The sequence below is a fragment of the Colias eurytheme genome, chromosome 12, assembly GCF_061535395.1.
Source record: "Colias eurytheme isolate Ceu_HAF_F1 chromosome 12, ilColEury1 Martin Lab GWU primary, whole genome shotgun sequence".
Lineage (NCBI taxonomy): Eukaryota > Metazoa > Arthropoda > Insecta > Lepidoptera > Pieridae > Colias > Colias eurytheme.
In genome coordinates, this window is record NC_142991.1 from 4,626,185 (window position 1) to 4,650,505 (window position 24,321).

The 24,321-nt window shown below is 36.4% G+C and overlaps 2 protein-coding genes across 2 annotated transcripts in view; both read right to left on the minus strand.

Annotated features, from left to right (window-relative positions):
• The window catches only part of LOC149903942 (uncharacterized), a 61,031-nt gene extending 60,538 nt beyond the window's left edge, over positions 1-493 (minus strand). The window contains exon 1 of the mRNA XM_090108195.1: positions 308-493. Within this exon, the coding sequence (XP_089964321.1) occupies positions 308-493 (186 nt within the window). The remainder of the gene's footprint in view (positions 1-307) is intronic.
• A 3,669-nt stretch (positions 494-4,162) lies between these two features.
• The window catches only part of Zip48C (Zinc/iron regulated transporter-related protein 48C), a 43,280-nt gene continuing 23,121 nt past the window's right edge, over positions 4,163-24,321 (minus strand). The window contains exons 5-7 of the mRNA XM_090108282.1: positions 22,545-22,643; positions 12,846-13,004; positions 4,163-5,204 (exon numbers count right to left, since the gene is read on the minus strand). Coding sequence (XP_089964408.1) covers positions 5,126-5,204; positions 12,846-13,004; positions 22,545-22,643 — 337 coding nt within the window. The 3' untranslated portion in view covers positions 4,163-5,125. The remainder of the gene's footprint in view (positions 5,205-12,845; positions 13,005-22,544; positions 22,644-24,321) is intronic.

Sequence of the window (24,321 nt, forward strand, 5' to 3'; positions counted from 1 at the left end):
AACGAAAATAAGGCAAGCGGCGTCGGAAAGGCAGCGTGACGGGCAGGTGTACGCTGCGTTCCCACTTCCGACCGCGGCTCTACGCCGCAAATTGCAAATCACTCCCCGTCGGTCGGGCAAAAGTGAGCTTTGTTGGCACTAAATAAAATACATTTTGCCAAAATCGATAAATTCACGTCAATCTACCACAAAAAAGATTCATATTTCGCGATGAAAGTAATCGCCACGATCGACACCGGGGCCGGCGAAAATGAAACGGCGGACGGGCATGCGTCGTATCGTGAAATGCACCGCATGCATGACTTACTGTTAGGTGACGTAAAGTAGGTAAGGGTCGTCGGCGCGGGCGATGGGGATGTGCGGGCGCGGTGCGGTGGTGCTGCAGCGGTGCGGCTCGCACGTGCGGCGGCGCAGTGCAACGTGCGCGGGGCGCAGGCGCGCAGTTGCGACTGCAGCGCGCGCCCCGCCCCGCGCCGCCCGCGCTCCGACACATTGTCAACAAACACCGAATGAATGGAAATGAGCCCGAAGGTGCTTCACATTACACGATCGAATGTACTGCCCCATATATCTCGCCATTCGGTACACTCTACACTTGACGATGACACAACTTTTTGAACGGAAACACTTACAAGGCACTTTTTGTTATTGTTATTGTACACAGTTTAATATTTACCCTGATTTATTTGATAATGTTTATGACAAATATCGATATCATATCGTTTTAAGTAAATCAATTTCATAATACCTACTTGGTCTCTACATAGAGCATGATTTAAGAAATATTACTTAGTATGCACTTTTTACAAAAAAACATTAAAATAAATATCAAATTATTTAATTTTCTTTCCTTAACATAACGTTAGTACATTGAAATTAATAAATGCAGCTATAAATATTTCATCCTATTTAAACACCAACAAATGTTATGAAAAAATGTTACAATCCCTACGACGGTAGCTGAACACTTTGTATATCATCCAATTTTTTTGCCCAAGATCACATAAATCCCTATAATATTTTCCTTTCAAACTTTCAATTCAAGAACAAGGCAATAATTTCCTTAACGACTCTACAATCAAACATATCAAACGTACTCACAAAATTTCGACCCACCGATGCTCGTAAATCTTAATATTCCTAACTAACTGAATGAATTTTCCTTCTGGCTCCTTATACATATTATTTTATTGGATAATTTTGATAAATGGGCGAGGTCAATGTACGGGTAGTTTATAGCTAATACGTATATGATGCAATGAGATGGGGTAAAGTACAATAAATGTTTAGTGTGTATTCAATTAACATTTGGTGTTAGTCGTTGTTATTATCCCTATGTGATAAAGAAAACTTTCAAGTGCTTTTGTGTAAGCTATTCTTTTAGTAAATGCAATGATACATACCTACCTGAAAGTCGCTCCCAGCTTGTTCGACTTTTAGAAAAGTCATTATGGTGGCAGTACACATGGGGCCAACGTGTTGGGCCAACGGGTTGGGCCAACGTGTAGAGAGCTACTTGGCGGTATGTTGGCTTCATTAGCCTAGTTGGCGCCAATATTGGCAGGCCAACCGAATGTTGTCGGTTTTTTGTGCACACATCAAAGGATCTTGGCGCGCTCCGCAAACAGCGTTCACACGTTGGCGTCTTGTTCAATTTGTTGTTACGCGTCAGCGGAGACAGTATCGATGCGCGTCAATGAAATTTACGTTTAACCATGTTCCAATAGCGATGGAGGCCCGAGGCGCCGATGTGGGCAAGCAATGAGGTTTTACAATTCGTAGAATTGTATCGACATTAAGGAATAATTTGGAATCCACGGCATGAACTACACAAAAATAAAAACCAATCTCAATAAATCAGATGTTTTATTTTCTATGTATTATATTATTCTAGATGTTTTTCTTATCTCACTTTCATATATAATGCGATAAAAAAAATATATTTATAAAGTGAGTAAAATAGTATTAAAAAGTTATTGTTCTTAAAAATTAAATAACAATATACAATGAGCATGGTTTTGATCAAATTGTGCTTTATTACATAAATAATATTATCATATTTTAATATAATAATAATTAATAATATTATATAATCTTTAAAGTTTCGTTTTATAGGTAATTAAAATTAAATTAAGTGTAAAATGTACACATTTTAAACATTTGAAAAAATTTAAACATAATAATGTTTTATTTATTCAGAAATAAAAAAGGACAATAGAGATTGGAAAATGGTATCATCGCAGACGGCAGAGTACATTCATTGTTATTGATGTACATATTGTACGTAATAATTAAACGCACTGTATAAATAAATTGCCGCGGCTGCAAGAACTTTTACGGATTACGTCCATCCTTGAAGCGCCAATGCAGAATGATCAGTACGCCAATGTGTGAACAGGAATCTTGATATCCTTCATTTTTTCCCAACACGTTGGCCCAACGCCTTGGCCCAATGTGTACTGCCGCTATTACAAATTGCAGAAATCTTATTATTCTTTATCCTGAAGCAACAGGAAATCTTACAAAATATAAATAAAAGCCAAAAAGGAATTTGTATAAGGCATGGTTACAAGTACTTTTATTCACCGTTTGTGTAGCTTTGATGAGATTAGATTCATTATGACTGACAAAAACAATGACTTGATCGTGTCATCGACATAGGGTATTTTCTGGATGCATTTGCAGAATAGGAAGGGTAAATATCTACAACCTGCTCGACAAATTACAAAAAATTGCAAGCTTTGGCTCTATTGATCACGTATTTGTTACACGATTCCCTAAAAGACGAAAGCTTTCAGGGCTTATAGATGTATGATTCCAATATTTCAATTGTTTGTACCTATAGATAAATGTTAAATGGTTAAAACATACAATAGTATAGTTTATGGGGACTCATTTAGTCCTCTCGATGAACTACGACAAAAACACCAACAATCATATAATTTAATGGATCGATAAAACCTTATTTAGTTTAATTTTAATACTTCATCCTTGAGGAACCTTGGTGACCATAATATATTTAACATGTGTTGAATATAAATAAGGATAAAAGGATATTAGGAAACATTAAACAGTTTTGAAAAGTGCATTTAGTGTTATCGACGCAGCTGCGTATGCGCATTTATTGTGTACTTACTCGTACTTGAGTGAAACTTACGATTTGAGTTCTACCTCGTTAGACCTAGTATTTTACCTAGCTCGTTTATTACAATGTAGAGTCACTAATCGATTCCTTGCAATTTTTATCCTAATTAAGAGCATTAAGTTTCTTATTGTAACTGATCTCTAGTATAGGCTTATTTAGTATAGTATATCTATGTATTTTCTATCGTGCACATTAGCTATCTATAAAAATACTGATTGGAAAATATCACAACTGTTTACCTACTTCAAATTAAGAGTCTTCTTTTGCAAGGCACTAAAAGTAGTATTTTAACAAAACCTTACACAACTAGTTATATTGTAAACAAGGGTTATTGGAACAGATAGTGGGCGCGCAGTGTTATCGATGCAGCTGCAAGTATTCGGGAGTTCGGGAGCCGGGGTCAACGACCGCGGCTCCCTTGCTCTTTTCTAGTGCAATTCCTGTTGTTTGTCACGTATTATCTTGGATGAGTTAAGTACTAATAAATATATTCATAATATTATATTAGATATTCAAATGACTGTAGTTTTTTATATCTACGGGTAGGTATGGGCACAATGAGTGAGCAACTTGTAATGTTTAAGTGCATTTTTTGTTAATTACATAGATTTCAATGGTATAAACAGAACTCGTGTAGTTACTAAATTGTTAAAGAAATAAATTTTTCAATAATTCCTGTTACTGGTTTATGGATTCAAATATGTCGGATGAAATTAAATGAATTGTAATATTTTAAAAGTTATGTGTTTATATTAAATAAAGTAAATATTTAAAAAACTAAGCTCAAATGAATGTTTAGAAATTACTTGACTACCCTCCTTGTTATTATTTAGTTATTTTATTTGGTCCTAAAGCCTAAACAATCAATTCTACTGACCAGTTAAGATGATAATTATAAAGGTTAAAGCACAATAATTTTCCGAGTAAGTACCTTATACATTTTGTGATATTATTTTTGTGTATATTGGGTATTATGAATATCAATTCAAAGGAAAGTAAAATAAAAATACAATAAAATGCTTTATACTTAATTTATTAAAATAATAAAATAACAAATTCGTTAAATTATTCTGTCTTTTACACATCTCACAATAACGCGATTATTCAAACAAAACCTAACACAGGTCCGTAAGTACATACATATTTTGTACAGTCCAGGGGTTTCATTCTATGAGCAGTTCGAACATACAAATATAATAAAACATCTCTATCAAATACATCATATCAAAGGATAATTTATAAATGTCAAATAAATAAAATTTCTGCAGCCTATTTACAGCATCACTGAAGAACGTTCATCGAACAATCTAGAGCTCGTCAAATTGTAAATAAAATAAATAATTTGCTCATTACACATCAAATAAATTATAATACTTTCAATGTAAAACTGGTAAAATAAAAACAATAATAATTTCATTTCATTCTTAATTAAGTAATTGGAATCGACCGTTTTGTGCGAGTGCTACATAATATTAATACTTATATACTAATGTTCTATTCTATTCTTTAACTATATACATAATCATGTACAGAATTTGGCAAATATCGTTTAACCATTGACACGGCTGGATTGGGGCAACTTATTCATTCATATCTAACGTTAAAATTCTTAGGTCCTTTACGAATATGTACTACACTGTGAATACACGTAAGGCTTCGTCAAATTAGTCACAATATAAAAGCAATACAATATAAATTCTTACAATTCACATATATGTACAAACTTTACCGACAAGTTAAGTAAACTTGTCACTTAACACAACTTGTAATATAAATAATTCATCTGAAACTTTCAGAGTTAAGATTTCGTCGTTCAAAAATCGATTTAGTTAAAAATCATCCAACAACTAAAGTTTTTATGTAAAAATAACATCAAATGAATAGACGTTATATGTTTCATATAAATAATTCCAAAATTAACGAATAAGTCGCCCAAACACATAGAAGGAAGGCACGGTGTGAGTGTGTGCGTGTCGGTGTTTACCCAAGACCTACGTCTAGACACATCATGACTAAGAAGCCGATGATGCAGCCCCAAGTAGCCAGCTTACCGTTGCCGCTGTAACAAAATACAAAATTATAATATAGCTCTATAGATTATATCACCTTACTTAGAATATAGTTGAATCTATAGGGAATAAGTTGAAGGGTTTCTACTACTGATAATAATTAGTGTAGGAACTGAACTTGCAGATTGCTTGCTTGCTTTAACTGAATATCAGCTTTATTTGTAAATTAAACATTTCTAAAAATCTATTCTTAAAAATATGTACCTAACTACTATAAATGCAACGTTCATTCCGCGTCGCGTGGTAATTAATTTCGAGTGAGGTTTTCAGACAATTTTCTGTAGATTTGCAGGCAATAATGAACGATTAATTATAGGAATAGAAAGTAACAAAGTAGAATCTTAAGTAAGTAAACATTGTTGACATCGATTCCAATAGGACTTCAGGATATAGATCACTGATAAAAAAATCTGAACCTCCACATATTGCATCTGTTCATAGAAGATATATTTAGTAGAGTTCATACTTCATAGTACCAAAGAAATACGCGTCAACAATATTAATAAAAACTGGAACGTGAAAAACCCTATTTATTAAAAAATCCATATCTTTTCTCATAAAACCTTGCCAACTCCGCTTGTCCGTTAAAACATAACGATACCATGCATTCAACACAAGCAATTACGATCCCCATTATAAATTAAATTCAGACACGTGAAATATTTATGAACTTCATTTGCAAGCGCGGCTCGGGCGAATTTAATGCTTCCGTGGTCAAACTGCCACGGTGGGGCTCACAATAGTGCCACACATCATACGCCCGGCCCGTTATTAACGTAGTCGTCATACGAGCCATTGAGAAACGACGGCATTAGAATACCAAGCAGCGGAATGATATCGGAAAGGCCGGCGATGGCGCTTGCGTCTCACGCACTCGGATTTATAGAAACAATAGTCATTGACGGCACGCCGGGACCCTAGCTGGAATTATGAGCCATTACAATAAAACGATTCCCCGTACACGCTTGCATGGCGTCTGAGCCGGACAATATTGTTAATCCGATCGCGCGTCTAATAGCAAGAATCGTGGTGTACGGTGGTTTATTAACAGATACAAAGGGTAAGGTGCGGAGAAATTATTTTTTTACATTTGGTTATTTGATACAAAATTCTGGCATAAGAAAGCTTTGTCTATATGTATAAAAAAAACACGTGGTTATTATTGATATCATGTAAATTCCAAAGGCTTAAAAATCAAGCTCCGATATAATTATTATAAATATCAAAAATATACCTATTGCTAAAAGTAGGTATTCATACAATTTTAACGCCATAAACAACTCAATTTACGTATCGTCATTCAAAATATCGCTTACGTAACCGGCACGATGCAATTTAGTTGCAACATAAGGAAAAACCTCTGCAAAATAACAGAGGCATCCGGCACCCACTCTGCTTATTGATTGTACCAATTTGCATGTGCGTTTGACATTGTTGCTAATGTTAGGGCTCGCATTCTGTCATTCTTATGTGGTGCGCAATGTAGTGCATCATTGCAATTTGCATAACATCAGTATTCTAGTCAGTTTAAGTGTGAGGCACTGAAAATACCATCAATAGCATCAGATATGACTAACCTAGTGCCATTTAGCCTATATATTATGTATCGATAGAGATACCCTCAAAATTTATCAAAAGTTTAAGATTTATATTCTTTATTAAAGAAAATTGGCTGAGTAGCCAGAAGGGGGAACATAAAATTAGCACCACTTTAGACGGGGTAGAGTATGAATTTGAAAATAACTGACATGTCTGATAGGACTGAACAATTAGGAGTTTACAGTACTCCAATGACAATCCACGCGCCATAGATAATCTGTAAAGTGTAAACCTAAAAACTATTCAGACTCTTGCTCAAGTCTATTTATATGCATGTCTTCTTCTAGCAACATAACTCTTTGGCAACTGTATGCAGATCACGTATGGAGTGGGAAACACCAGGTGAGCAACGCACCTACATACCAACAGATTGCTGACATCACAGTTACATTTGACCAAGTTTAGGCAACTTTGCAAAAACACCAAATGTAGCGATGCAAATTCCATTTTTTTTTACTTTAAGCTTAAATATGAAATGAGAGTTGCTAAAACTAGTACGTCTTACGAGATAGTACTGAGTGAAATTGTGCGACAAGGATAATGAAAGAATAATTATTTTCGTCGATTGGGGATTAAAGATATTATGACTTAATTTTAGTTAAAGTAATCACTACGTGCATACACATTACAGTTTAATGCTTCGTAATCCAATTCTTCTATGTTTTTAGAAACGTAGAACAAAAATACAGTGTTTAAAAATCACTAGGCATTAGATAGAGGGCACTATGATAAAAGTGCAGCAGAAAACATCGAAGAAAAGAGTAGGTAAAATTCGAAGATGAATTCAGCTGAAATCAAGGAAATCTGCAAAACAACGAAGACAAATAAGTCCCAGGCCAGCGTATCTTGCTCAAACAACTGTTCGAGTTGACACTTGAAGCATCCCAAAAATCCTTCCAGGATTCGCCTTGCGATGTCTGGAGGTAGGTCAGGGAGCCGGCGCACCGGATTCCCAGACAGTGACGTCAGCGTTTAGACAAACTAGAACGATGTCACCGGCCTTATCCCGGCAACAAATACGTTATTTTATATTATATTTATTATTATTGACAGTGGCGAGACGGTGGCAAACCCACGCGTGCACCGAATTTACTTCATACTGCGGGAACGGCGACCGCTGCAAATAGACTTGTCGCCGCCGGATCCGACGGCGCATATACGCGGCTATCTGTTAAACGTTACACGTGCATTGCCTACGCACCGACATCAAACAAAACAAATATCATAACGCGGTTTTAAATCATCACATATAAATTTATTCTTTCATCTACAAAGCCCGGCAAGTTTAACAACTCCGCCGACCCGTGTACGACATTCGTAATTATATAGATACGCTTAACTATAAACCAGGGAAATATGAATATAATAGCGTTATTTACGGTGTGAGGACAGCTGCATCACCGGTGCCAAATCTCCGTCAATTTATGTTATGTCGCCCATATCACTTTTAACCAAACACTTATTAGTCAGTTATAGCGCGGAATAAAAATGAAAAGTGTGGCAATTAATAAACGCGATATAAACTTTTATTTTCTTAATATATTATGCTGTGATGGAAATAGAGAAATTCCTAAACAATTCTTTACAAATATTTTATCCTAAAATATACTTACTCATATATCAATTACATAATATCACATACCCACAATCTCATTATGAATAGTTACAAAATGGTATATATATATTGTATTTACTATAATTGAGGTTAATCGGCCAGTCTTAATCAAAACTAACGTCATCACAAAAAATCACATTGGTAATTTACGAACGACCACTATGTTACACTGACTTACTACTATTTAGTACAAACAAGTTTTGTAACAAAATTAAACTTTAAACTAATATAAAAAAAGTTAACAAACGCAGTCACACGATAATAATACAAGAGTAAAGTTCAATAGCTACAGTGACAGTTTTGTCTGCTCGTCATCCAATCGCTTCAATATTCAATCAATTCGTATTCCATACAATAATTGACTTCGTGGTAGTTGCAATTCGTAGAATGTAGTTAACACATCTACTTGGATATGTCTTATACAATTCTAAACATACAAACAGTAAGACTGATATGTCACCAGGAATTCAAGATTATAAAAGTTGCAACTTCCCAAATCACAGTACAAAGTAATCATAAGTATCGTTCTATGTAAGTATATAATATCTGAAATACGTACGAAATAAAATTCGTCTAAAAACAATTAGAATTCTAATCTTACTTCTGTACGCAACACTGATAATGGTTCCAGGATTCCAACACGCTACACATCGTCTACCAAAAATGCGATTATAAAGGTTTAAACTTCCCCTATCAACAACAATACGAGTATGTAGATACATTGGTGATACATAATGTGTGCGGTATAAGGCGCCGCGCCGCATTGCTACCAGGGTGTCAGACGGCGCACAGTGGATCCAAATTCAAGTTTCATGGACCTAGGATTCAATATCGGTCTATCGCGCTGATTTTTTTTTTCAAGGCAGATAATTGAACACCGATCAACTTTTTCTAATGGTAAAAATCCCCTAGGCGTATAGTTTTTGAGAAAAAAAATTGTTGAGTTTTTTTTGTATGGAGAAAAATCTTTATTATTTTTTTTCTCGCGTTGCTTTAAATTACGAATGCTTAGATTCATATATTAAGTAAGTCCGGATGATATAGTATCCAGAAAAAAAAAAAATATCTGCATCGACTTGCAGCCCCGCGCAGGAATGATCGATAAAAATTTCAATTTTCCTATGCTCTTTTCTCTTGTATTACCTGCGTTTTGTTGCTCAATACTTGCTTATTCGTACTCCTTACATGACATTAATGAATATTGAGAACATTTCAGCCCACTAAATACGTTAAGTTATATTTTTATATCTTAAAAATTTTCAAAAACAGGCAATTATAAAATAAGTCACAGTACAACGTAACCCGTGCCTAGAAACCAATTAGGTAACGACAACAACCTATCTGGAATGCGGTGTTAGTCCCAGTTAGTTCCGAGTATATAAACAACCTCGTTAGTGCCCAATCGTTAACGATGTACAAGTACATAAACAACCTCGTTAGCTTTAACGAGGTTGTTTATATACTTGGAAAGATTAAGAGATGTTAAAACAGCCAAGGATTCGTCTTCAGGAATGTCTTGCTTCTTTTTAATTAACAAAAATTCTGATACACTTGGTAGTATCAGGGTATTTTTCCAAATGCTCTAAAATTTTCGCAAAAGCTGCTTTGCCGTGAGCTTTTAACTTTTCAGTAAAGCAATAAAAAAGTTCCTCTTCATTTTTTTCACTCATAGTAGAGTCGGATCGTCGTTTTTTTTTTGTTTATTGCTCAAATCTTGGAATGGAACTCTAGATATCTTTTCAGTGGATGTACTTGCTTCAGCAGTGGACGTTGATGGAACTGATTCAACTATAAAAGAAGAAAAGTTGGTCTGAGTTTCTTCATCTACATCCGCACAATCACCAAACAAAACATTTAAGTCCACCGAATCACAAGTAGGCCACTGGATGTCAGATTCCAACCACCTTTTATTGTTTTCCCGAGTCAGAAACGTCTTCAGAGATCGGCTTGACTCAGACCATTTTTTCGTTATAATGTGTATAACTACGAGAAAAATCTTTGTGTTTACTGCGATCTTCTTCAGACAGTTCATATGGGATTTTTGAGATGATAACTTCAAACAAATGGTTGAAATTCTTCAAATCACCAAATTTCCTCATAGGTAATCAGGAACATATCCAAATTAGTACTCAAGCCAGCCATTGTATAGTATTCGTAAATGTCGGAAATATAATGGAGCTCAGTTTAATGTGCGGCTTATTTATATAAATTAAGAGTACTCAGGTACTAAGGGCATGCAGGATTAAATGCGACCGAGTATATAAACAACCTCGTTAAAGCTAACGAGGTTGTTTATGTACTTGGACCTCGTTAACGATTGGGCACTAACGAGGTTGTTTATATACTCGGAACTAACTGGGACTAACACCGCATTCCAGATAGGTTGTTGTCGTTACCTAATTGGTTTCTAGGCACGGGTTACGTTGTACTGTGACTTATTTTATAATTGCCTGTTTTTGAAAATTTTTAAGATATAAAAATATAACTTAACGTATTTAGTGGGCTGAAATGTTCTCAATATTCATTAATGTCATGTAAGGAGTACGAATAAGCAAGTATTGAGCAACAAAACGCAGGTAATACAAGAGAAAAGAGCATAGGAAAATTGAAATTTTTATCGATCATTCCTGCGCGGGGCTGCAAGTCGATGCAGATATTTTTTTTTTTTCTGGATACTATATCATCCGGACTTACTTAATATATGAATCTAAGCATTCGTAATTTAAAGCAACGCGAGAAAAAAAATAATAAAGATTTTTCTCCATACAAAAAAAACAGTTCAATTATCTGCCTTGAAAAAAAAAATCAGCGCGATAGACCGACATTGAATCCTAGGTCCATGAAACTTGAATTTGGATCCACTGTGCGGCGGGTCGCTATTTCTGGACGACATTATTTGCGTCGCAACGTGCCCATAATTATTGTGCTAGATGCACTGTGCGAAACTTCGCCGACAGCTAAACTTTTTGACATGCTCACAATGACATCTGTATTCTCAAACTCACCGGTTTTTGTAAACGTTACCATAATACAATACCACAAACTCACATAAAAGCAATAGCGTACGTATAATCCGGGCTTGCGGTCTGAGAAATTTCGATTTTACTTAAAAAAATTCTAACAAGTCTTAGATATGGATTTAGTCATTATTGATTTATAAATAAAGAAATCGTTAGCAGTTTTGAAGTTTGAAAGGCGGGAAAGAATGTATATGTAATTCAAGACTGTATGAAGATAAATCTTTTTTAAAACCCATATAAATTTTATGTATCAGTAAATCGGATTTGTCACGTGACGGCTCTCTTCGTGTGAATGAGTTTTGATACGGTAATAATCGATACGATCCATGCAACTCGATTACAATAAATTTACGATTATATGTGCGAATCCGTTACCTAATAAAATTCATAATATTGTCAGTACATCGGACGAATTTTTACACCGACTTTCGGCGTTACGTAACCGACCGCTTCTAGCGAAACCGTGAGAAAATATGCAAGAAATGCCAATAAGATCAATAAATTGGAAAATTATGAGCGGAATTAATCACTGAGAGAGTAATAGCGTTAAATTTATTAGCATTATAGCTAAAAGTTTGTAAACGCCGCGGTATCTTCTAGCGACAGCGATATTCGAAGGGAAGGACTCGTTTTGACAATCCTTAAATTACAATACGCAAATTGTTACCAAGGGGAAGTGTCTGTGAAGTACAATTATTACTTCGCAAACCCTAACGGGATTCAAAGATTGCGTCGCTAACAAGCGCTCTTCAAATCTCAATCTATCGAAGTACCGGACAATGTAGCAACAACCCTTGTCACTCCAATTATGACAAGGTCTCGTATGACGCGCGGGGAGATTTTGCGTCGTAGATTATTGAAGAAGAGACTTTCGATATGTATCTATGAAAACATATTATTATACGTTCATTATGAGAGCATTTGAAATGAATGTCGCTCGAATTACTCGTAGACGCAATAAAGGACGTTATCTCGTCTGTACTGACATTGAAAACCAGGCCGAGGGCCGCATCTCGCAAGGGTCAGAACAAAGAGATGCTCGATCTCGTATTTTTGGGTCATTCTCAAGGACAAGTTAATTGTTCATTCCTAAAGTAATATATGTTAAGGACTACATCCTGTAGTGCTCAAAGAATGTGCGCAAATGTCGAGTGCGACATTCGGCGGTTACGAATGTGCGACATGTTGGCCATATTTGTAAATGCAAGCTATTTATTTGCATGTAAGCGTTATAAGTGGTTTAAATAGCAATGTACGCCCAACTATAATACACAGGCGACTGGAACATTTATAACGTATAAATACTTAAAATAGCTACATGACATTTATTCATAGTTTCCAGAAGTAATCCCTGTGGGTTCTAAATATACAACAGTTTACATGTCCGCAATACTCACGAAGCATTGGCCTCAGGGATGATGTCATCCGCAACGACGTAGATCATAGCACCCGCCGCGAAGGCCAACGCATACGGCAGCGCGGGCTGCGCCGCCGCCACCGCTACCGCTCCCAGCACCCCGAATACTGGCTCCACCATGCCGGAGAGCTGCCCATACCTATAGACAAACAATTACCTGCTGTAAATAGTCCTATAATTCATGCATCACACAGGCGAAAAGCTGTGAAGTATATAGACACTTCTACCAAATCAACTTAAGTATACTAGAGCATAACTTAGACTTAGGTTTCCAAGAACATCAATTATTATCTACGTCAGTTTCTCCTTAAATGAAGCAACTTCGGACCATTAATAGCACACAGACTGCTTACGAATAAGACGTGACCAAAGCTAATGGAAAATTTTGAAATTCGCAGGCCCAAATCATGTTCAACGAGTCTCGAAAGAAACAGAATGTCGTCAGATTATGCATTGGAATTTTAGGAGCCGCGTCATTTTACCGCCGAACTGAATTTGACAATAGCGTCTCATTTATAAATTGTTCGATAGAGTCGCGTTAAGCGGAGTTTACGGTTTGCATTTTTGATTTTCGAATGTAGGAGCAACGCGATGGGATCGTGCGGGGTGGCGGTATGCGGTACGCGGTGCGGTGGCGAAAGAGGCCGCTAACGAATTGTTTTGGTGAAAGTGCAGGCCGGTGCCGCGACCACATTCCGACGAACTGGTCGAGGAGCCGCCGCTGTGGGAAATGCCGCCGTCGATGGCGAGCCAACCCATAACCGTACCCCAATGCTAAACGATCGTCCATCACCACATGAAAAACTTATAAGTAATACGATTCTTCAGATGGACTACGTTACTACTTTTGTAATGTGGCAGATTAATCTTTCAAATCATGACGCACAGGAATAGTGTGATTATTTTTCTTTACCTAGAAATTGAATTGCGTTTGTACCTGGATGGAATGTCTGGTCTCGAATGTATGTAACATAAGGGGAGAATCAAATGCCATGTAAGGCAATGATAATCTTTATCAAATAGTAGCGTACACGCGTTCTATGTAGGTAGTCTAAAGTGAGTGGCTATGTAACAAGTTCTGGTAGTCTTTGTTCCGCAGTATGTGTGACGAAGACATTATGTTGGTGAACGGCATGGCGGATCGGCGAACGACGTGATGTTATGTTATCGCATGCATTATTCAGCGGGCGGCGAAAGCGGCAATTTGCGACAATATCCACTGATTCGCAGAATCGTCTCACTGTTGAACCGCCGACAACACATAAAACAGGATGCCCGTCACTCAATAACTAACATGAATTTAAATAAAATCTGTGGTGAACCCAAACGTTGTGTTCAAAATTTTTGATCTTTGTCTTTCAACATATTAAAAGAGTCCACATAATTACACACTTTTTTTATAGTTTTTACAATGTACAAGTAACACGTACTTCGTGTAATAGAACTCTAGAATTTAGAGATTTTGGTGAATTTAGTTGGGATTTAAGATGAAGTGATTTCGGAGAAAGTTAGCTTAAGTGTTTAACTATGTTCTATTAATATAATACTTTATAGATATGTTACCAAGTGTCAGATGAAATATATAACTTATCAGACAAAGCATATTACGTATGTAAATTAATCCTCGCCGCAAATTTTTTCCCACGCATGAGTAGGTAATTGGACGTCATCGATCAAAAAGTAATACGTTCGAATAGTCTAGGAAGGCATTCGAGAAGATTAGGCGTGGCAGGCGATGTGCGCACCGCAAACCGGCCGCGATTGCGCACAACAGCGCCACCAAGGCTGGCAGCGCCTTCCGCCGTCTTCTGCGGCCTCTGGGCCGATCGCGGCATCGCTCTCTCGATTTAATTATTTAACTCTGAAGGCCGATCGCCCGAGGCGCTGCTGCGACTGGTCGGACGGGTGCGCTCCGGAAGAGCACGCAGACAGCGCGCCGCCGCACGCCGCTCCGCTGCGCCAGACTCCATGGCACCGCAGCGACACATCGCCTCACGCAATACACATTTCGAAATAGACAACTTTCTCGACTCCAGTTAGCAGCTGACGAAATGCTCATTTATGACGAAAGCGAACTTGTAACTTTGAGTGCGCCGCCGCATCGCCTCGCCCACGACACCTCGAGCTATGTCAACTGGCCGATCGCGAGCCCGAGACGCGCAAAGCGAAAAAGGCCTCTGCTTGCTTACTTACTTGCTTACTGATTCGCAGAATTCTGAGACAGCTGCGCCCGTACACAATTGGAATGGCTACGTCGGTAGGATGATGAACCGATCCTATATGGTCTGTGTCGTGATGTTTGCCCGATACCGTGAGTCATGCGCATGCGGTGAGAAATGTTCTGTAGACGCATTGTCTACACAATGGATCAACGTACCGCTTAATTTGATTATGTCATAATCAAACAAAAACCTTATAAATTATAAATCAATATTCACATTAGCCACACTACGACACGTTCCGGTACATTTATGTCTACTTTGCCGCACTCGCACTCCACCCTGTTTGCCAGTCATGTTAGAAGGCTTTTTTTGTCAATTACATATATGCCATATTCAAAAATGTTAAAGAGGTTTTTGCAATAATATTTAACTCATATTAGCGAATCATAATCATAATAATTTTAGTTTAATGGTCTTATTTAAAACTTCGTTAATTTATTTGTAAATATGTATAAAAATTTTAAATAACTTAAGATTCTCAAAACTGTCAATACTATCAGTATGGTTAGGGAGCCAGGTGCAAATTTGGTTAACTATTTCCTCTCAAGAGATAATTCGTCAGACGCATGAGAGTATAGTATTATAAAGCCTCGTGAACGTCAGCTGGCGCTCGGTTGGGGGGGGGGGGGTGAGCGGTTGTAGCCTCCCACGCACATAGGAAAAAAAATACATTCATTCATTCATTTCCTCTCAGCTAAAAATTTGTCAAATTGTAGCTAACCCAATATCTCAACGAAAAAAAATAGTCAGCTGGTTACAACATGGTGTATTATACGTCAGCTGGTGTCTCGAACATGAAAGTTAAATTTAAAGAAAAATTTATTTTCCGTTATTTCCTCTCAAACAAAAATTTACCTGATGATAACTTATATGTAACTGTGGATAAATATATATGTCAGCTGGCTGTATCTTGGTGGAAAAACCGTCAGCTGATACGGGAGGCTACAACCGCTCTTCCCCCCAACCGAGCTCCAGCTGACGTTCACGAGGCTTCATAATACTATACTTTGATGCATTTTACTAATTACCGCTTGAGAGGAACTTGGTCATAAAATCTGCTGCTGGCTCCCGGACCAGTAGGTGCCTTCAAATGTAAACTAAAATGTCGATGTAAAAAGGATATTATAAATCAATGAAATTTAATCTTAACTTTAAACTTTGAAGATTTTGCAAAAACAATTTAAAAAAGCTGAGAAATGCGCCGACGAAAGCACGAAAGTACAAGACTGAAATAGGATACAAAAGATTGCAATAGTGATTTTCAATATCTCTCTCTACACGTTATCTAAATCACCATAGTCCGGGATACATCGCCCATTTTTGCAAGTGATTACTATCAAGCTAATTTTTTGTGAGTAGCTTTATTTTGATGAGATGCCCAATAATTTCATGTACGAAACTCTCGATTGTGGTAGCTTACAGAGGTAACAAGGATAAAAATTTTTGATTTGACGGTTCTCAAATATTTATTACGCAATTTGTAGGACAATATGTCTGTTGAATTATATAAGTATTAAATAAGTGAAAATAAAAAAATCAGCTGGTTAGTAATCATTTATGATGACTTCGTTATCGATACACATTGGAAAGGGGGACTCTTTGATCAAACCATAGATTTTGTAGGACAAATATTTTTTCGAATAATTTAGATAATTATCTTGAGATTGAACAAAAAAAACATTCAGTTAGTAATTAATATTTGAGAACCATCAAATCAAAATATTTTATCCTTGTTTCCTCTGGTAGCTACCACAATCGAGAGTTTCATACATGAAATTATTGGGCATCTCATCAAAATAAAGCTACTCACGAAAAATTTGCTTGATAGTAATCACTTGCAAAAATGGGCGATGTATCCCGGACTACCATATCCCAGACTAGAAAAAAAATAATTTGGAAAATCCAAAAGTGCACGCCTCATATTTTTTTTTAATAAATATTTATTAATTATTATTTTTGTTTATTTAATAACAATTAAACCACATCGAATCAGACCCTGAAAAATGAAAGGGTTCTATTCCTGAGCATACTCAAGCGTAAGAGAAAAAAAAGACTCGATTAGTAAAGTATTTCGGTCGCTATCGTGTTAACAAGAAAAAGGATCCGCACATACAGACACACGGACGTCCAAGACAGAACTTTTTTAAACTGTTTTTTAACTAGTTTAAATAACAAAAATGACATCAAAAATATCATGAACGTTAAAAATAGTATTTTTTCTTAATATGTGTGTGTATGTATTATCTTACAAGTGCAATGTATGATACATAAAGACATTTTAAGTTTGAAAAATCAGATGTTTTGCGCGAAGTGACAGTAGTACCCACCTCAACGCTTCGCTTATGAGGCGTGCAAAATTGGTTGTCTGTAAAGTCGGTTTACTGACGATAGTTGAACGTGACAACGTCCGATTGTGCTTCTTTGTCGCTCGTTCCGCGCTCTCGCTTGCACTTCAAGTCTTACATGGAACGCCTCAGAGCGAGGTAACGCCGCATGAGTCATGTTTTTTCGTGCGTGCAACTCTATCGAATTATAAGACATTGTCACGTCAAAAAAGTTTACGACAAATACAATAAACTAATACAATCTTTGACAACATTTGATACCGTGTAGGTACCGCGCGTAATGTGAAAAGGAAACGATTCCTTATGACCCGACGTATGTTTTTTGTATAAAAAAAAATAATAATTTATATGGACCTTATTACTTAACTGCTGTCTTGTGTTATCCATAGGCAATGCAGGGGTAGGTATACAACATAGAGATTCTGTTATCTGTGGTATACAATATACATAATTACGTGTTGATATTTTTCGGAGGCAAATGGTTAATTACCATTATGCATAAATCATTATTACGCTTACCGTACCGAATAACCGATTGCTTAAATACTTATCTGTCCTTTATTCACATAATTATTATTTATAATTTCTTATTGAAATATAAGCAGAATTGTAGATACAGCTCACGCTTGGTTCAAGTCACACACCTCGAGCGGTTTCTGTTTCTTAGTTGTTATTAGTAAAATATAGTACCTAATTCCTATTGTTTATGTTCAGATTGTAAAATAATTTAATAAAAATAACTTTTTGAGTAAGATTTGAAAAATTGAATAACCTTCGTTTCACTATTATCTTCTGCTTCGCTTTTTGCGATTATCCATACAACGCGATCATAAAAGCTCCTGTTACAAAACCGAACAAAACCCATAACATCTTGCCTTGTAGATCCTACAAGTCCGACTAGCCAATTGTTCCAAGCTTTGCCACTCCGCAAGCCAGCAAGCAATCTCCGTACATTTCGTAGCTCTATTAAATGGAAGCCACAGGGCATTTGCGATGGGTCGATTGCGAACGAATCCCACGCGGAGAGCACGCGGCAAACAGCGGCATTTCTTGCTTGGCCCGCATTCCTGCCTCTGGCATTCCTCGGACCTACCTACTTACTCCTCTTACGCCGTCTGCTATACCACTAACACACGTTACGGCATTTCTGTTTAGCTGGGAAATTTTATTCGTTCGTTCGTTTAATCCAACGAGATTTAAGACTTGTGTCGTTAAATTTGTGGTTTCTGTAGAACTTCTATCACTCCTGAAAACATAAATCTTCATAATAACGTTAAATTTGAATTTGTCTAGGGTTTAGTTCACTCGTGAGCACACCATAGGTACTGACATGAACTTACTTTGACAACCTCAAGAATATCTCAAACTATCATAATATAGCATTTTTTCATTTCCTTGAGAAAATTCTAGAAAAGCTTGCGGTAGGAAATCTTCCCTGTTAAAAAACCAAATTCGATATTCAACTTCAAAATAACTTCTATTTATTAATTATTATTCAATAACATTCCCTTATTCTGATGAAAATAAAATAAAGATGCAAACATTTTTTTCTGATTCGATAAGCGATAAGTAATCATTTTCATACTACGAAAATTTCCCACCATAAATTCTTCGACTTCGACTTCTATTAGAATTGCGGATAGCCACAACTTCCGAAGTGTCGCATTTACCATAGAAAGCGCGGAAAGTATCCATTATGCCAAAACGTGTTCAAATAAACGAGGCAATGTAATCGAAATGCGAACACGCGGCGATCCAGCACTTTCTGGAGCCTTAGTGTTAGGGTACTAGGGAGCCGGGGTCGTCGTTCGCATTCCCCCGGCTGGATCGGACAACATTCCCACCCGCGCATTCCCGCCGCTCCTACCGAAAGAGTAGCCGCTCCACTGTACGAAATGTTCAACCCATTAGCGCTTTCTAACAATTGTTATGTACAACGTTTTTAAAATTGCACTTCTTTCGTGTATAAGATTTTATACATCGCTCGAAACCTTGCATTGCTGCTCAAGTGTAGCTGTTAGCGAGCTTTGGAAAGTTTAAAATATCTGTATAAGTTATGATTACTTATGAGTTTTGTTCTGGAAATAATTAATTCAATTGAACCTTCCTTCATCGAGATGACTACAAATTGTGGTCGAAATTATGTACATTTTATGTAATCAACTAAATCAAACCATAGGAAACAAAAAAACCATAAAATACTAATTTTACGACCAAGTAATCCTGACCGTTTCAATTACGGGTACCAACATCTAGACCGCGTTTAAAAAAGTAGCCAAACAACGGAACACGGCAAAAAGAATCCGAGACATTCAAAAAGTTGACAGTGAGGACAATATTATGAAAGCTAACTAGGCCGGCCGTAACGGAAGACAGACCACATACCGCACAAGGAATTCAACGTTCCGCGCGGACCAGCGGTGTTACTGAACTGTTACTACGACTTCTGTGAATCTGTGCCGTTGCCGTTGCGAATAAATGACCATTTGTAAATACTTGATACTTATCGACGTTGTGTTCGAGTGAACTTATTAAAGCAGTGCCTATTGAAATACAAAATTCGCGTATTGGACTTAAGTATTTTATTATTTTAAAGAATATCATTTGAACATGCGTACTTAAGGGTTACATGTAGATGATAAGGGTAAAGTAAAAAAAATAGAGTAGAATGCAGGTTGCATGAACATCTACTTACATTAATACGTATACCTACATAGATAAATGAATAAATATATTATTGTACTTAGGTACCTACGTTCATAGCATCATATATCGCGCTGCGCGCATCGTCTTAACATAGCAGTTGATCATATTTAGGGTATTTTAAAATTTTCACGAAGTATTAGTATTTTCTTGATCCTTAGACGAAAAGGAGATCACACAACAGTCTATTATTAACGGACAGCGATGAAAGATGAGAAATGAGCATAAATGAGCTTTATACACCTTATGAAAAAAAAAATACCTATATATCTACACCTACGACCTACCGTCGTTTTAAAATCATAAAAATATATCTGTATCTGATTCATATTATAATCTTAAACAATATTTATTTTACCCTTCACCTGCGATACAATTTTGATCAGTTAACTAAACATGAGTCAAATATCTGTCTGAGATATGTCTAAGTTTTTGTGGTGAGGCTGTAAGAATTTATTTCACGTTTTCCTTGTATTTATAGAAGCAACGCATACACATAGTACATACTCGCACGCACATGCACACAGCGAAGCAAGCACGTGTACCGTTGGAAATTAGATAACACAATCAATATGCCATATCCACTATTGTGAAGGGACGTTTCGCAACTACGGCATGTAGGGCTACCCCTTTATTTGTACAATTTCAAAACGACGATATAAATCTATAAAGACCCTCATTTATCGTTAATTTAATACCTACACACTGCATCTCTTAAAAGCATAAACATTTAAAAGATAGGTAGAAACCTTTGTATTTTCATACACATGGCTATACAGCAATTACAAATTAAAAAAAAAATATTTATAGATTCAACATGAGTTTTATTAGAACTTCCTGTCTAAGTAGTTAATTAAAGTAGGTGACTTACCACGGCCATTTTTTACGCCAATTTTTTTTACCGAAACAAAAAAAAATATATTATGTAGGTATGTAGAATATTTGTTAACAATTTTACATAAATTTTAAGTAATAAATTACAATTCTCATATACATTGAATATAATAATATCAATCCAATAGAAAAGTGCATCACGCCAGCCCTGGCCACTTCGGGCCGGCCGCGGCGCCATCGTTTCCGAGAACACCACGGAATGCGACTATTTACAACTTTTACCTATTTGGTAACATTTACAATACGCGCACGTACCACATACGTCAGTACGTGTAACCTTTTGCTCTGACAATTTGAACATTCCACCGTTGAACCCGGCTAGGAATGTAAATTGTGACTTAGATGCATGTGCCATCTGCCTTAGAAATATTGTTTGTGGAATACTATTTTAATTAGGGGCCGCTCGTGCTATTGTTATAAATGCGTATGCCAGCAACAGTTTATTTAATTTGAAAGATAATGGGGCTTATATTGGTTTGTTCTTTTTAATGTATTAATATTGTTTTATTAATGCTATTGGATATGTCCGCTATGCGCCTACGTTATTTATACGAATAGGTAGCAAGAAACATATGAATCTGCAATTTTAGTACGTATTCTCCTGCACAGTAGGTAATTGCAGATCCCAAAAGTTAGACAGAAATAGAATATCTTCATCAGCTAGGCTTTTCAAAAGTCGAATATATAGATCTACCGCCGTTTCGGCAAGCAGTTTCTACAGAGGTGACCTTACAGAGGAGAGTAGTTGCTCTTTTCACACCAGTCAATTTATTTTAACATTTAAATTGTTCATACAAGTTAATATTTATGCCTCAGAACTATACTTAATATGTAATATATCATGGAGATTTTACAGTTGGGATGCTACCTAATCGTCCGGTACATCATACTCCATTTGCAAGCACACAACAGTTCAATAAAGACGTTAAAGTAGTAGTATATCAGCAGTGAAATATAAAGATAACCATCAGCGATTTTAAAACACTGATGGGGTAATGTAGCGTGGTCGCTAAATGAATTAGCCTGAAGAGGAATGGGGTCGGCCAGTCTGGCTGCGTTGGCATCCGTCCTAACGACGACGCGCATTCTCAGCTCCTACTAGCCGCCTATTGCGCACTCGTTTATTCGTATTTGTCACTTTAATGTTTTAAAATCTATCATTTAGAAAACACTATATTCTTTAATAATTAGGTATAAATGTGCCCGTGATATCCAACATGTGAATGTGGATAATATGTTTTTCCTGATTTGGAACATTTATCTATGATGTGCTGTTTCACAAAACAAAATCTCCAGTAACAAGGCTGAAGAGTTTGTTGAAATTGACTTCGAAAATTACCTTATAACACATAGATGTTGCAACAGCAAATGCTTTTCAGCGGTTATTGAGCAGCTGTAGCCATTTCATTCCATATGTAGGGGTTTATTCGAATAATCTATCTTATATACTTACTTCACAAACGAAATTTATGAAAAAAAACATTTCAGGTATACCGCATATACAATAGAACTTACCAGAAAGCTCTCCACACGGAGAAGCCAGCGGAGTGCAGCGGCAGACTCACCGCCAAACCTTCTGGGAAGTTTTGGATGCCAATTCCGATCGCCAAGTTTCTGCAACAAAATAATTTTCTTAATCACTTGTTCTTCTTGTGCAAAACTCACGTGAACTCTGAAAATAAATGTGTAAATGTACACATGATATTGAATTGAGCTAAGAATAAACAAAGACATAATGTCTGATTGAATAGCTCTGGGAAGAGAATTAGGTAAATAACTTTTTTTATATGAAAAGTTAAGTCTTTTACTGCCCTTATTTCATCTAAGTCATCTTGAATCTTTAACTCTTTCAATAAAAATAATAATATATTTGTTACGCAGAAATAAAAACATATCTGTTTACTATTGTATTATTATCCTTATCCACTTAGAAGTCCAAACACAGCTTGAACATCTGCCTATTATACCATTCTTGTAAAACAAATAAGTTCCTTAGAAGAATCAACTTACACCGTAAGTCTTCATGCCAACACATATTTTTGCACAAATTCAAGTTATGCACAACAATATAATAGTTTCAGTCCGTCCACGAAATAACCCAAATAGCTGACCCCTTCAGGATCCAACAATAGTTCGGTCGATTACGAAATTCTTCTTTTTACCGGTACCGTTTTAGATGCAGAAGGAATGCAATAACATTCCACAAGAGGGCGTTCCTCCCTAGCTTTCTCGCTTGCACCTGCTCCGACTCTAGGAATGCTAACTGTATAGCCTCCGTCACCGTTAAACTTAACTATTCCTTTTAAAGGTCATTACTAGTACATGTTACGTAAGATTATATCATAGTTTGCAATTTTATCAGGGAGGTCTCGCTGCGTCTGGTATAAATAAACTATGTGCGACGATAAAGGTTACGTCGGTTCTCAGCCAACCCTTGCTAGCTCTTTTGAATAATATTTCTTAGTTTGTTATTTTTAATGCTATGTATTGCAACTACATTTTGGTTTGATAAGTTAAAAAGAAGAATATTATTGTATATTAAAGACTGCTTAACATTGATGTGATTGTAATGGCTCTATTTATGTAGGGCTTGGAAATGTAAACCGTCGCAATATACATGAGTTTTATGAAGTCCACCACATACGAAGCACAATCCAACTTTCTAGTAAGCGTTAATGAGAAACAACTGTACCTACATATAAGTTATCTTGGGTTTCAAAAGAGTCGACAACCGAAAATATTTGTAGGCACTAATAGCGACGTAAACGGAAAACTTGGAAATACCTGTTAAAAAGGTTAACTTAATAAACATGCGCGGGAAGCCTTTGAGTTCGGTGAAAGCTGTCCGCTACGAGCGGCGCACGCGCAGCCGCTACTGATCAACTGTTCAGGGGCTCCTTAGTACACATTTTACCTTGTTATTTTGATTAAATATCAACTCAATTGAATTGAAATTATGCCGTTTAGTTTAAAAAAAATTGCTTGTGATATTATTTATTCATGCGGATAAAAGTATTATTTTGAACTAAAATGCGAAGAAATATACTGAATTGACTGATAATATACCTAAAAGTTAAGATAAGGTGTGATTTGAATAAACTAAGATAAAGCTTTTAACTTAATGAAAAATTATATTCAGTCATCAAACAGACCAGTCTCGTGTAAGTATACAATTATGTGTTTAAAATTAAAAAAAAAATCTATTACTAGAACATGTTTGAAAATTTGATCATAGTTAAATAGTACAATCCATATGATATCATATTATGTTACTTTTTCATGCAATTAATTT